This window comes from Chrysochloris asiatica, unplaced genomic scaffold (assembly GCF_000296735.1).
Source record: "Chrysochloris asiatica unplaced genomic scaffold, ChrAsi1.0 scaffold00046, whole genome shotgun sequence".
NCBI lineage: Eukaryota > Metazoa > Chordata > Mammalia > Afrosoricida > Chrysochloridae > Chrysochloris > Chrysochloris asiatica.
Window position 1 is genome coordinate 8,039,058 of NW_006408564.1, and position 16,119 is coordinate 8,055,176.

At 40.5% G+C, this 16,119-nt stretch overlaps 1 protein-coding gene across 1 annotated transcript in view; it reads left to right on the forward strand.

Moving 5' to 3' along the window:
• Positions 1 to 16,119, forward strand: part of ABHD6 (abhydrolase domain containing 6) — an 84,585-nt gene that overhangs the window by 58,310 nt on the left and 10,156 nt on the right. The window contains exons 4-9 of the mRNA XM_006862080.1: positions 2,322 to 2,478; positions 3,687 to 3,800; positions 5,889 to 6,021; positions 9,348 to 9,505; positions 13,207 to 13,261; positions 13,438 to 13,538. Of these exons, the coding sequence (XP_006862142.1) occupies positions 2,322 to 2,478; positions 3,687 to 3,800; positions 5,889 to 6,021; positions 9,348 to 9,505; positions 13,207 to 13,261; positions 13,438 to 13,538 (718 nt within the window). The remainder of the gene's footprint in view (positions 1 to 2,321; positions 2,479 to 3,686; positions 3,801 to 5,888; positions 6,022 to 9,347; positions 9,506 to 13,206; positions 13,262 to 13,437; positions 13,539 to 16,119) is intronic.

The following is a 16,119-nucleotide window of genomic DNA, read 5'->3' on the forward strand; positions in this document are numbered from 1 at the left end:
CTTCTGCTACAAATTCTCCTAGCTGTAAGCCTTCCAACTTTCTAAATATTCCTTTATATGTGGTTCAGAGTTCTGGGACCATCCCCTGAGCCTGCTTTGTCTGATATTCTGTATGTTGCTGATGGAGCTACTCACTGCACTTCCTCCTGATCCACCAACTTGTTTATTCTCTGGTTTCTGTATTCTTTGGATACTTACTGCATCATTCAATATTTTGCCCATAAAATCCTTTAATATTTCTATTTGAGGCTTGAATTTTTGTTTTTTCAGTTCTTTCAGCTTGAGAAATGCTGAGCATGTTCTTCCCTTTTGATTTCTAATTCCAGGTCTTATGGAGAGCTGCACTTTGAAATTCAACTCTTTGACTTCCTCATTTCTGCTGTTCACTGTAGCATCTCTACACTGGAGAACAAGTTTCAGAGTCTCTTCTCATATCCATTTTGGTCTTTTCCTTTTTCCTTGTCTTCTAAACAACCTTATGCTTTCTTTCTATATGATGTGCTTGATGTCATCCCACACCTCTTCTAGTCTTCCCTCATTATTGTCTAATGCATCAAATCTGTACTTGAGATGATGTCTAAATTTAGATGGGATAAGTTCAAGGTCATATTTTGGCTCTTGTGCACTTGTTTTAATATTCTTCAGCTTCAGCCTGAACTTACATATGAGCAATTGATGGTCTGTCTGCTCCTGGTCTTGTATTGGCTGATGATTTGGAGCTTTTCTACCATCTCATCCCACAAATGTAGTCAATTTGATTTCTGTGTATTCCATCTGGTGAAGTCCATATGTATAGTCTTAGAGGTCTTTGCAATGAAGATGTCATTGGTCTTGCAAAATTCTATCAAGTGATCTCCAGTAGCATGTCTGCCACCATATTATTCAACTACTGATTCTTCCTCTTTGTTTCCAATCTTTGCATTTCAATTGTCTGCCAATTATCAACACATCTTGTTTGCATGTTTGATCAAATTCAGACTAAATAAATTGGTAGAATTCTTCCATTTCATTATCGCTGGCTTTAGTGGTTTATTGTTTTGACAATATGTTCATTAAAAAGTATTTAAAGGAGCAGGTGAAGAGTTTCCCTCCCACTGCTCTTCCCCCACTCCACCTACTTGTCACCTAATTCCCTACCTCCACCCCAGGTACTCACCTTTTTTTTTTTTTTAATCAGAATATGCCATTTATGTATTTATGATGTTAAAGATGTTTTAGTGTGGTTGGAAGGGTACCTATAATTTTTTTTTAATTCATAGAAAGGTACACTCTATACCAAGACACACATTTGACATCAAACTGTTCCTACAGATACTCATCTTAAGAGTGTCTTGGAAGTCCTGATATAGTGCTGTAGCACAAACACTGAACTGCTAAACACAAGGTCAATAGTTCAAACCACCAGCTGTTCCTCAGAAACTATACAGGATTGCTATGAGTCGGAATCAACTCAGACACTTAATAACAACAATATATGTTTCCATCATTTTTGTTTACAGATACAAGTAAATATGAATAGGTATCCTTATCTCACTTACCATGTTTTATATATTTTTTGCATTTGCAAGACTTGGCTACCTGTTTGGTGCAAAGTATATCACAAAATGCATCTCTGAGTGAATTAATGTTATCTTCTGTCTTGGAGGGATTCTTAATGCAGAAAGTTCAATTTATTTAGATGATTATTTCAAAATGAAATCTGTTTGAAGCCAAACTCCATCACTGCCAAGTCTTATGCAACCAGCAGAAGCTGAGCTTTCCAGCTACTGCCATAAATTGTCTGTAATAAAGCCAGAGAACCACCACAGATTTTTAAAAACCTTTTATTGTGAATTAAGTGAAGGTTTACAGAGCAGATCATCAGTTTAAATTCAACAAATCATGTACTTTCCTTCATAACAATGATTTCAGTCCCCTCCATGTATCAACAGCTAGCAGCATTTACTTCTATTCACTTTAACTTTTACATTCCTCTCTAACATAGACAGTTCTTAAGAAACAACTTGACACTCTTAACATCTTTAGAATATGTATTAATACAAGGCTATTACATGAGCTATACTTCTGAAGAAAACACCTCTTTTCTCCATCCTAGAGTGATTAGTAGAATGGTTCATTTCAGGTGCTTTCCGGTATGGTTTTGCTTAATACTCCTTGAAGGTGACACTCTGGATGACCCCAGATTTTTACATGGAGGACAAGGGCTGGTTGAAGTGCTTGCTTTCCACTGAGTAAGACTAACAGAAGGGACCTGTGCCCCCTCTTGAAGTCACTTCCCTGGAGTGCGCTGATTTTGTTTTGCCTTAATGCTTCCTCCCTAGGTACTGGCGGAGGACTTTGGGCATGCAGGTCCGCTATGCCCACCATGAAGACTATCAATTCTGTTATTCCTTCCGTGGCAGACCTGGGCACAAACCCACTATCCTCATGCTCCATGGATTCTCTGCACACAAGGATATGTGGCTCAGTGTGGTCAAGGTGAGGTTCTAGATTCTTCTCTCACAAGAGGGTGTCTGTCACTGAGTGAAGGGTTTTACAGTTGGACATGATGTCATCATGAAATGGCAGAAAGCAAAGGGAACCAGACTGTGAGTCAAAGGATCTTACAAACTAATGCAATGATGTATTTTTCAAACTCATTTGTGAGACAAATATTTATTCAGTTGAATACTGTTTGTAAAAACTGTGCCTTAGCAATCATTTCACTTCATGAATCATTCTTAGAGAGGACGCTGACACCCAGCTTCATCTCAGAACTGCCATGTTGATGTAGGCTTAAAAACAAATTGTTCTTGTATCCTCCAGGTTTTCCTGTTTCTTCTCCTTGCTTTTGTCTCTTCTCTTTTTCTTCAGCTTCTGCTTCTTCTTTTTAAGGCATTTTAGAGACACAGTCTTGATCTAGCAACTTTCTGGGATAGTTTCCCAAATCACTCATTTTTTTTGTCCTGGTTAACTTGGGTGTGGCTACTTGTTAACTTGGTCAGAGTAACTGGCTTGTGAGGCCAGAGTAGAAGAAGTCTTAGGACAGCAGTATCTCCAGGTCCCCCCTAAAGCAGAATTATGCCCTAATGGTCCCAAGTGTTTATGCCAGGAGTACAAGGCTCACTCATCCTCTACTTACCTGTGTTCTTATTTTCAAATTTTCCTCTGAGGACAGTCATCATGTGTTTATGAGCTTCTTGTTCCTGACCCCATCTCAGATAAGCAGCCTTCATACAACTGGATATTTGTTTGTTGATAACTGGTTTTTCCTTGTTGAGAGTGGCACTTATCAAAGGAGCAAGATATTTTAGGATAATCGTCACACCTAGCATTAGACCTTAATTAGACACACACACACACACACACACACACACACACACAAAGCCATTGAAACCAGAATTAGGGTGATCAGACATGGTTCTTAGGAAAGCTGTGCTGCTGTTGGAACTGGCCAGGGCCTGGGAGAACAGAACGCCCCTCTCGTTCCAAGTCAGTAGTCATGTGACTGGAGTAAGTATGGAAAGGTTTCAAAAGATGAGGAAGAGGGCCTGTGCAATGCTCATTCACATCAGGTTTTACTGGGGTAAAACACTAAGTGGCCCAGGTTCATACATCTCCAGTGATGGCTGTCCAGGTCACCTAGAAACAAGGGCTAACATATCCTACACACAACATACTAACTCTCTGGGCCTGTGTGTTCTCAGTTTCTTCCGAAGAACCTGCACTTGGTCTGCGTGGACATGCCAGGACATGAGGGGACCACTCGCTCTTCCCTGGATGACTTGTCCATAGATGGGCAAGTCAAAAGGATCCACCAGGTAAGCAGGAGGCATCACCCAAACTGCCCAGACTGAGTCCTGCCCACGAATGCATGCTCAAGTCTGGAGGGCAGGGTTCCATGTTGTCTCCAATGCATTCTCTAAGCCTGTGCAGACTGTCCTCTAAGCCTCTTGTGGTTGGTTTTGAAGAAATATAATACAGGCCATTTTTTCAGCTCTTTCAAAGAGAAGATTACAAATTCTCAAGACCATATCCTTCTCTGGGGTTTATTTTTCTGCTTATTAGCTATTTGATGACCATAATACCCTCTCTCCCTGGTTGGTGAGGTTGAACGAGTGGTGCTCTCTATATTTTGTCTTATTTTGAAATCTCTCTCCAGCCCCTCCAGCTGGGCATTTCAGGGCACAGGATTGCTATGAGTTGGAATCAACTCAAAGACACTTAATAACAACAATATATGTTTCCATCATTTTTGTTTGCAGATACAAGTAAATATGAATAGGTACCCTTATCTCACTTACCAAATGGCTTGTGAGCCATTTCAGAATTTACTAGCCTATAAATTTCAGATTAGAGCCCTGATGTGGCAATGGGCTGTTAACAGCATTGGGCTGTTAACAGCAAGGTCATTGGTTCAGACCCACCAGCCACTCCTTGGAAACACTACACAGGGTCACTATGAGTCTGACCCACTTGACAGCACTAAACAACAAGTTTCAGATTGACATTGAGTTGGTTTTGGTTCTCTCCTCACCCCATCCCTCAGATGAGGATATTTATTCCATGCCTGCCTTCCCATATATGGTGTATTCTAATGAAGTCTTTGGCTCTTTGCTGTATTAAAAGCATGTGGCTATGTTTTTGCTGTCGTTAAGTGCTGTTGAGCCAGTTCTAATTCATAGTGACCCTGTATAGGTTTTCCAATGAGTGGCTGGTGGATTTGAACCACCAATCTTGTGGCTAGAGGACCATTGCTTATTCTACTGTGCCATACCAGGATTCTAAACATGTTGCTCTATTTCCTGGTATATAATTGATAACTGATAAATACTGTTTAGATGGTTGAATGACTGACTGGATGGGTGGGTGGGCAGGTGGGTGGATGGCTCAATAGGTGGGTGGGAGGGTAGGTGACTAGGTAGTTTATGGAGGAATGGATGGGTGGGTGGATGGATAGCTGGATAAGCAGGTGGTTGGTTAAATAGATGTATGTATGTATGGGTGGGTAGATGGATGGATAGGTGGATGATTGGATGGGTAGATGGAGGGATAGGTGGTAGGTGGATGGCTGGCTGACTAGGTAAGTGGATGGATGAGTGGGTGGTAGGTAGATGAATGGGGTGGGGGTGGAAAGGACTTTGCATTAAGGAAGAAGTTGGCATACCATAGCCTCTGTACAAATATGGTCTGTCACTTGTTTTTGTAAATTAATTTAGATTGGAACAAAGCCATGTTCATTCATTTGTTTATTGCCTTTGGCTACTTTTGTGCTACAACAGCAGAGTCAATTAGTTGCAACAGAGATGATATGATATATTAAGTAGAAAATATTTACTCCCTAGACCTTTATAAAAATGTTTGCCAACTCATGAATTAAGAGGGTCCTTATAAATGAGCATCAGTAACTTGTACCCAGGCAAAGAGAAACATTTGACTGAAAAATAGATCTAGTAGATTTTTAGATCTTGTTTCAACAATGTTTTTGTCGGGCGTCATCGAGTCAGTTCTGACTCATAACAATCCTGTGTAGAATTTCTGACAAGCGGTTGGTAGATTTGAACCACCAGCCTTGCAGTTCAAACATGTTTGCAGTCTAATGTTTATCCTACAGTGCCACATGAGGACTCCTGTTTCAACAATGTTGTTGTTGTTATGTGCCATCGAGTCGGTTCCGACCCATACCGACCCTGTATAGGGTTTCCGAGGGTGTAAATCTTTACGGGAGTAGAAAGCCTCATCTTTCTCCCACAGAGCAGCTGGTAGTTTCGAACCGCTGACCTTAAGGTTTGCAGCCCAATTCGTAACCACTACGCTACCAGAGCTCCCCATAGGAAGTACAATTTTCTACTCTTTAATTATAATTTTCTACCGCTTTATAACAGCCTCGTTTTCCTTTTCCTTCTTAGTTTGTAGAGTTGCTCAAGCTGAACAAAAAACCCTTCCATCTGGTAGGCACCTCCATGGGCGGTCATGTGGCTGGGGTGTACGCTGCTTACTATCCATCAGATATCTGCAGCCTATCCCTCGTGTGCCCTGCTGGTAAGTTACAAAGCTCAAATATCCCGGTAAGGAGCTTGAGCACACAGGGTCTGGAATGCTGAAGAAACATGTGGCCTGTGTGTGCTATGACTTTTTTCAGCATCATCTTTATAATGAATACTGTCGATACACATTGTTTTAGTGACACTTCTCACCAACCGTGTTGTTGTTGTTGTTAAGTGCCCAGAGTGACCCTGTGTAGGGTTTCCGAGGATCGGACTGGTGAGTTTGAACCACCATTCTTACAGTTCAAACTGACCAGGTTGAGTTCTTATCCTAACTAGTGCCACCCTAGTACTCCATAAGATAGCTATAGAATAATCCTGTCATACTAACTTGTAAAAATGTACAGCCAGCCTTATACTACAGAAAATTAGAGGTGATAAATTAAAATGCATATATGGTTTTGCAGTACATTAACACTTGGAAATACAGTGATAATAATAACATCCAACGTTGAGTGATCCCTTATGAGTTTAGTTCTTTATGTGGAGTTAATTCTCACGATAACATGTTAACTCTGTGAGGTGAGGATCTATTTTTGCTTTCCTTTTTTTGCTGAAAACTCTGTGATCTTTAAAAAAAAAAACATAGCAAACTTTAGTTTCTCTGTACATGCCCACTTGAGCTGTAATATATCTCTAGAGAGTATCATCTGAAGTTTTGTTTTTAAATTCATTTTTCTTCCATAAGTCTTCAAACTTGGATTTATAATATCTCAGAGAGAAAAATCTTCATTTTTCTCCCCTCTCTTCCCATTCTCCTTCTCACTCTTTCTTTAGTACTTTATTTGAGATGATTTATTCATAGTAAATTGCCCAAATTTTAAGTATACATTTCCATGACGTTTTACATGTATAATTACCACCAAGATCAAGCTACCATACCCATTTTATAGGTGAAACATTGAGGCACAAAGAATATACATTAATGCTGGCACCAGGATAAGAACCAATCCCAGGCTGTGGCTTTTTTGAAGTCCTTTCATGTTCACAACCTCCTCCTTTATAGAACTCATACCCACAAGCCCCTTTTAGAGCCCTGCCATGAGTTGAACCCTTACACGTTTTACTGAAGCTTAACTAAATTGACCTTTAAAATCTTTATGCCGCTTTGAAAGTTAATAGTTTTCAGTGCTATTAAGGATATTGAAATGGAAAGTGAGCCCCCAAAGGGGTTTCTCATTTTCACGATCACCATAGCTGAAATCATTTGTTCTTTTAATAATAAAGCTTGAGAACTAATGGAACAACCCTTCTGGAAAGTTATTAGATTTTAAATCACATCCAGAAGGACAGCTTTATCTAGCCTTTTCAAATGTGAGTTCACTTGCTCAGAGAAAAATTTTACAAGAATTTCAACTGGAAATTTAGAATGAAGTTTGTATGTAAAAATGAAAAAGTAGAAACAAATTCAGATTTTTCTTTAAAACCTAGATTAATAATAAGGTTTTGGTTTGAAATAATTTTAAATTTACAGAAAAGTTGCAAAGATAGTACAGACTCCCATTTTCTCTTCCCCTAGTTTCCCCCATTTTTATTCTGGTACATTTGTCACAACTAAGAAACCGGTACAGGTTTCCCCAAAAAACACAGGAGTGTTTTTATGAAACCTTTTGTAAGGCAAAATGACATAAAGTGAAGAAGCAATAACCATGTTAGTATGGGGAAATTTTTTTGAGCATTCTAAGACTCAAAAAATAACCTATCAAATCATGCCAAATAACACATGAACCCTACAATACCACTAACACAGTAATTGTTCACAGACACAGTTCAGCTCTATGGTGGCTCAATGCTGAGATGCATAGTGTAGTGTCTGGGGAAGGAGCCTGGTGATGCCCTCTCTCTGATCTGTGTGCCCGCTAACTCTTTAACCTCTTTTTGCAAAACAAAGACTGGATGCAATTATTTGCTTTTTTTCCTAAAAGTGAAAAATCCCCTTTTTCTTTCTTTTTGTTAGTGAAAACAGGTGCTAATATAGGTCTTTTGTTAAATTAAAGTGGTCTAAAGCAAGCTTACAAAAAGCAGGGTGGACCTGTACTGGTAGGTATATCACTATTAACCAAACTCCACACATTGGATTTCATGAGTTGTTCCACTGATGTCCTTTTTCTGTTCCACAATATGTAACATTTAGCCTGGGATTATTTTTGAAAGAATGAAAAAATAGATTTTACAGTCTCCCCCATGGCAGTGTGAAAACTGCGCATGATACTCCACATGAGATTTTAGAGAGTTGTTGGATACAGAAGATTTATAAAGTGAATTTCTGTAGCAGAGCCAATATTATTGATACCACTGCCTTTCTAGAATCATCCTTTTGGGCTTAGCTCACATATCTAGATAATATAGAAATTGCTCAGTCTTGGAAGTAGAATAGTTTTGCACTCTTGCATAATGTCAGCCACTGTAGCTGTGTTGTGCTTTCGGATGATGGGAAATAAAGGTCAGTCTTGAAGCCGTTTGCTCTCAGCAGTTGCCGTATGCTTTCTTGGAGGAAGAGAAGCTGTGTGATGCTGTTTCCCTGAGGTGGGAGCAGGTCAGTGGAGGACTTACTCTCCCCACGCTTTCAGATATCTTGACCCCAAATGAAGACATTACAAGGAAGGAGTCCAGGCCAAAAAAATGAGTAGTAAATCACTCTAGTGACTTTCTTTTCGTTTTCAGCTAATGTCTCAAAGACACAGATGTGAAGTGGGTTCAAACAAATTGTCTTCTAGACTGTTGTTGTGTGTCATGGAATCAATTTTGACTTACAGTGACCCCGTGTGACAAAGTAGAACTGCCCCCACAGGGTTTTCTAGGCTGTAATCTTTACTGGAGCAGATCAGCTGGTCATTCTTCCATGAAGCTACTGGGGTCAGGGTTCAAACCACCATCATTCCAACTAGCAGTCAAGTGTCCAACCATTGTGCTACCAGGCTCTTTGTCTAGTGCCTCTTAAATGCTAACATGCATAGGAATCTTGGACAACTTGTGAAAATGCAGATTCTGATTCTCGAGGCTCAGAGAGAAGGTGAGATTCTGCATTTCTCATGAGTTCCCATGTGATGCCAATGCTGCTGGCCCACAGCCCACACTTTGAGTAACTAAGGCTTTACCACATCTTTAAGGATTTTGTCCCCTTGTGCTTTCAGAGTGTAGTTTTGGCATTAACTATACAGTATCAATTTCTTTTTTAAATCTGGAGAGAGAAAACATATACTTGTGAACGAACCTAAAATATATTAGCTCTGTGCAGATGTTCCCTGCATAAATGGGAATGTTGTATATAAATATCTTGCCAAGCTGTTTTACCAAGCTGTTCTGGTTTGAATCTCACAGGCCTGCAGTACTCAACTGATAATCAGTTTGTACAACGGCTCAAAGAACTACAAGAGTCTGCTGCCATTGAGAAGATCCCTTTGATCCCGTCCACCCCAGAAGAGATGAGCGAAATGCTTCAGCTCTGCTCCTATGTCCGCTTCAAGGTGCCCCAGCAGGTAACGGTCTTGATAGCAATGCTCCTACCCTGCCTCCGTCACAAGCTCCTCCTTATACCCATTCACTCATTCATTCATTCATTCACTCAACAACTGTCTATGTAGTACCTGTGACATGTGGGCATGGGGGTGAATAAATGAGAGTGAGAAAGTTCCTGCAAAGACCGTTCACACAGTTGGTGGGGGAGACAGACAGTTAATTAGTAAGCACAGCATTACAAATTGTAGTAAGCTTTATCTAAGAAATGAAAGGGATGCAGTGATTGGAAACTAGGGGTGCAGGAAGCTTTGATAAGCCTCTTTGAGGGAATAGTGTATGCAGAAGTGGGAAAAACATAGACAAGCTGAAGATGCTCCAAGAGGCCAGGGTGGCCAGGTCCTACAGGGCTGGATCCTAGAGAGTGAGTTGTGATGGGCCTAGAAAGAGAGTTAGGGGCTACATCAGAGGTTCTCATTTTTTTGTATCAAAGGATTTTAACAGTCTTGAACATTATTGAGGACCCCACTAAACTTTTATTTACATCAGTAGATATAGTTCATGTTTACCATTGTAGACGCTAAAAGTGAAAAGAAAATGAAAACACAGGAATATTCATAAACACTCTTATTTAGCTGTCAGAGTGATGCTTTATGCTGTATCATAGTGTGGCGCTGTAGGATTATTGGCACTGGACCATGAACCACAAGGTTGACGGTTCAAATCCATCAGCTGCTCCTCAGAAACCCTATACAGTGTTGTTGTGAGTCCTGGTGTGGTGCTGTAGGTTAATGCGATGAAGGGCAATGTCAGTTTGAAACGCAAGGTCGGCGGTTCAAGTGCACCAGTCACTCCTCGGAAACTCTGTACAGGGTCGTTGTGAGTTGGAACCGACTCAACAGCACTTAACAACAGCAACATGAGTCACAACAGACTCAACAGTGCTTAACAACAGCATGTAAGCTTAGTGCAGTGGTGTTCTTGAGAGAAAAAGAAAAAAAGACAACACTTAGTATTATTATCAAACTCGTCTTAGTCTCAGGGAATAGAAAAAAACATTTTGAGAAGCTCTGGTCTTGGTCATAGAGGAGGGCCTGATAGCTTATGGGAAGGTGTCTGGGTGTTTTCTAAATGCAATAGGAGAACCACTGAAGGACTGAGGGGGCGGTTGGTGGTAGTTTGCCATGGAGTTGGCTCTGACTCATCACGACCCTTTATAGGGTTTTGAGGCTGCAAATCTTTACAGGAGTGGAAAGCCTCATCTTTCTCTTACTGAGCAGCAGGTAGGTTGGAACCGCTGACCTTGCTGTTAGCAGCCCGACTCATAACCCACTGCACTCCCAGGGCTCCTTACTGAAAGGCTGTAGGGAGCAGAAACAGAAGCAGAGAAACTCACTAAGATTTCTGTTGTGACTTGGAGGTAGTAGTGGCTTAGACCTGCGTGGTGGTGGAGCTGAGAAAGAGGAAGACTAGAGGTGCTCTGGGAGGGAGAAAGGACAGGGCTTACTGGGGAAATGGGGTTGAGGGAACATGGAGACTCTCAGGTGATTTCTGATACTTGAGTAATTGGGGTGATAAAAACTAAGAGGAAATCGAGAAACTGCAGATTTAGGGCACAAAGCCTGAACTCCATTTTGGGTGTGTTAAATCAGATGATCTGTGAGGCCTCCAAGTGGAGCTGTCACGTTAGTAATTATATAATGGGGCTTCACAAAGTTTATGGAAAAATCCCATTATCTTTTCATTCCATTTTTCCATGAACTTGTTGAAGCCCCCTCATATATGCAAGTGGAACTGAGAGAAGTGTGGCCTGGGAATATACATTTAGAGTCATCTGCAGAGCAGATGATATTGAAAGTCATGGAGAGGGAAAAGGGCATAGAGGCCAAGAGAAGAGAGTCAGTGCCTGAGGCCTCCTTTTCCCAAATTATCTCTAGTGTAAGAATAAACAGCCTTGGTAGTGCAATGGTTTAGCACTCAACTCCTAACCAAAGGGTCTGCAGTTCGAACCTACCAGCTGCACTGCAGGAAAAAAGCCCCAGTGGTCTGCTCTCATAAAGACTACAGGAAACCCTATGGGGGCAGTTCTCCACTGACCTGTAGTGTCACCAGGAGTTGAAATGGACTCAGTGGCACACAGCAACAACACTGTAGGAATTAAGGAGTCTAAGGAGCTCTGGTAGTGTAGTGGTTATGAATCGGGCTGCTAATGTCACTGTCAGCAGTTTGCAACTACCAGCAGTTCTGTGGGAGGAAGATGAGGCTTTCTGCTCCCGTAAAGATTTACAGCCTCGGAAACCCTGTACAGGGTCGCAACCGACTCCACGGCACATAACCACAACAGCACCAGGGTCACCCAAACTGTTAATAACTTGCCTTAAAGTTCTTCAAAGTTGGCAGTTTGACTCCATCCAGATGTGTCTTGGATGAAAGGCACTCTACTTCCAAAAGTCACAATCATGAAAACCCCTGCATACGTGCGGTCACACATTCATAGAGTCAAAGGCAGCTGTTTTTAGTTGTTGTTAGTTGTAGAGATTGGGCTGTGCCTCAGGTGTTTAGTTGTTGTTGTTAATTGTAGGGACTGGACTCTGCCTCGGGGTGTAGGATGAGGCATTGAAAGAATGTACTCTTCTCAGAAATTCAGTCTATTTCACAGATACGGTCTTTCTCTGAGGAAGCCCAGGGGAAGAAACACCCAGAATCAGATTCTTTGTTGTCTAACTTAAAAAAAAAAAAAAAAAAATCTATTGTTAGATAGGTAGAAGTTTTAGCAGAAAGAAAAAGGGGTATTGTAATAGTTAGGGCCCAGGGGTTGGGAGTAGGGAAGGGGGCGGAGGGGAGGAAGGCCAACGACAATGGGAAGAGCACGCTGACCATAAGATCTCCGGCAGCTAGGGAAAAGCATTTATATAGAAACTGAGAGCAGACACAGCTGGAGTAAACCCAGGTGTGGGATAGAGGCACGAAAGTCTGACGTCACCAGAGACTAAATCAGAACATACGGTGGTGGTGGTAGTAGTGTTGTGCCGTGGAGTCAGCCCCGACTCAGAGCCACCCTGTATAGGGTCTCCGAGGCTGTAAATCTTTACGGGAGCAGAAACCCTGCCTCATCTTTCTCCTGTGGAACCACTGGTAGTTTCAAACTGCTGGTCATGAGATCAGCAGCCTGACTTGTAACCACTACACTACTACACTAAAACCTACTAAAGTCAGAACCTGTGTAAAGTGGAACCTGTCAGAGAAGGAAAACACAAAAGATTTTACAGGTGTTTTCCATATGTTCAAGACTTTGGACTTTACATTGTTACCTAACTTTGTTCCTAATTAAAACAAACACCATATGTCTTAGAAACCTTCACTCCCAATTACACTGAATAATAATAATAATACCGTTGAGTTGACTCCAATTCATGGTGACCCTATGTATGTTAGAGTAGGACTGTGCTTACAGGTTCTTCAGTGGCTGGTTTTTTGTTTTGTTTTAAAATAGATAGCCAGGCCTTTCCTCTGATGTACCTTTGAGTGGAGTGGTACTTTTAACTATCTGGTTAGCAGCTGAGCCCATTTACTCATTGCACCACACACAAAGTCCACATTATGTAATATACCAAAGGAATTCGGAGAACTAAACCCTAAAAGCTTTGACAGTATAATAAATTGTAGGACTTTATTTCTCTTCCTGGGGAAGTGAGCCTTCTAACTTTGGATTGTTTATCCATAGATTCTGCAGGGCCTTGTCGATGTCCGCATCCCTCATAACGACTTCTACCGAAAGCGTAAGTAGCCCTACTCTAAGTTTTGAGCTAGTTAAGAGTGTTTTATGGCATTTCATTTCTTAAATTTCTGACACTCAAGATGTTTCCTGGGGCCCCTGGAAAGAGAAGATGGTGACCTGGGTTTGGGAGTCAGCTCTCTGTCCATGGTGCTGACTTGGCTTTCCTTTTCTGAAAAGTGTTTTTGGAAATCGTCAGTGAGAAGTCAAGACACTCCCTCCATCAGAACATGGACAAGATCAAGGTCCCGACACAGATCATCTGGGGAAAACAAGACCAGGTATGTGATACATTCAGTGACACAGGCCTCTGAGGGAAAGCAAGCCTTGTGGAGATTCACTGACTCACTTCTGTTATCAGAAAGTGGGAGGAAAGTATGCAGGCAGGGTGGCTTGGACAGCAATAGCATGTGTCTTTGAAAATGATCAGCAGTTTTAACTTTTTTTGTTGTTGTTGTTACTTGGTTTTGAAAATTATTTTTACCAATGTTGTATAGTCACATGAGTTTATAATGAAAATTTGGTTTCTTTCACATCCCAGATCCAATTCCTGCTTCCTCGAGCCAACTTTTTACTGCCTTGTGTATATTTCTTGGATTTTCTAAGCCAGGGGTTGGCACACTTTTTCTGTAAAGAGCCAGACAGAAAATAAGTTTGATTTAGTGGGTCATATGCAACTGCTCAACCCTGCCACTGTGGTGTAAAAGCAGCTAGAGATAGACCAGAAACTAATGGGCATGATTGTGTTCTCATGAACGTTTACTTGCAAAAATGACTATTTGCTGACCCCGTTCCTAGTACTCACACGCATGCACACACACACACATGTATATATGCACAGATTATACATATAAATTTTTCACACATGAAGGGACTTTAAAAAGTTCATGGAAAATTTCCAAATCTTTCTGTTCCATTTTTCCACAAACTTTTACAAGCTCCATTGTACTCGATATTTTGTACCTTTATTTACTGAAATATACATCTTGGAAATAATTTTATTCCAAATCATACAGCTCTACCCATTCTATTGTCATAAAGATTTTCTTCTGAAATATTTTCAAACCTAAAAAAATTGTAAGATTAGTACAGGGTACTCCTGTGTATTCTTTACTTAAGTTCATCCTTTTTTTTCAACTTTTTATTGTGTATTGAATAAAAGTTTACAGAGCAGATCATCAATTTTACATTCAGCACATGATATGCTTTATGTGATTACAATCCCCTCCATGCACCAATAGCTAACTGTTGTTGTTAGGTACCATCGAGTCGGTACCAACTCATAGCAATCCTTTGCACAACAGAACGAAACAGTGTCCAGTTCTGGGCCAACCTCATAATTATTGCTTTGCCCGAGCTTATTCTCCAACACCATAGCTGAGACACATCAGTTCTTCTGTGGTCTTCCTCATTCACTGTCCAACTTTAGCATGCATCTGAGGCTATTGAAAATAACCATGGCATGGGTCAGGCATATTTTAGTTTTCACACTGACATTTTGTCTTTTAACATTTTAAAGAGGTCTTGTGCAGCAAATTTGCCTAATGCAATCCGTAATTTGTTTTCTTAACTGCTGCTTCCATGAGTTGATGACGATTGATCCAAAATGAAGTCTCTCACAACTTCAATCTTTTCTTTATTCATTGTGATGTTATTTACTGGTCTCGCAGTGAGTATTACTGTTTTCTTGTAACCCATACCAAAGACTGTTTGGTATTTGATCTTCATGTTAAGTCCTCTTTGCTTTCAGCCAGCAAGGTTGTATCATCTGCATATCTCAGGTTGTTAATGAGTCTTCCTCCAATTCTGATGCCACATTTTTCTTCATATAATCCGCTTCTCTAATTATTTGTTCAGCATACAGATTGAATAAGTATGGTAATAGAATACAACCCTGGTGCACACCTTTCCCTATTTTAAACCATTCAGTGTTCCCTTATTCTGTTTAAGCAACTCACTCTTGGTCTATGTACAGGTTTTTCATGATACAATTAAGTATTCTGGAATAACCATTCTTTGCAGTGTTGTCCATAGCTTGTCATCCACACAATCAAAAACCTTTTGCACAAAACAAAACAAAACTTTTTGTGCAGTGAGTAAATCACAGGTAAATATCTTTCTGGTATTCTTTGCTTTCTTCAGTGAAGATCTGTCTGATGCCAGCAATGATATTCCTCATTCCATGTCCTCTTCTGAATCTGGCTTGAACCTTTGGAAGTTCTCTGTTAATGTGTGGTTGCAGCCATGTTTGTATTATCTTTAGTAAAATTTTACTTGCATGGGATATGAATTATATTGTCCAATGATTTCCACATTCTGTTGGGTCACCTGTCTTTTGAATGGGCACAAATACGGATCTCTTCCACTCAGTTGGCCATTTGCTTTAGCATCTCTATGCTGGAAAGCAAGTCTAAGAGTCTCATCTGACATCCATTTTGGTCTTTTCTTTCTCCCTAGTCTTCTTAATGACCTTTTACTTTCTTCCTGTATGATGTTTTTGATGTTATCCCACAACTCTTCTGGTCTTCGGTCATTAGTGTCTAATGCATCAAATCTATTCTTCAGATGCTCTGTAAATTTAGGTGGAATATATTAAGGTCATATTTTGGCTCTTGTGAACTTGTTTTAATTTTCTTCAGCTTCAGCCTGAACTTGCATATGAGCAATTGATTATCTGTTCCACAGTCTGCCCTGGTCTCGTTATGACTAATGATATGGATCTTTTCCACCATTTCTTTCCACAAATGTAGTCAATTTGATTTCTGTGTATGCCTTCTGGTGAGGTCTATGTGTATAGTTAGTTGTCTTTATTTATTTTTATTTTTTAAGGTTTTTATTGTGGATTGAGTGAAAGTTTACAGG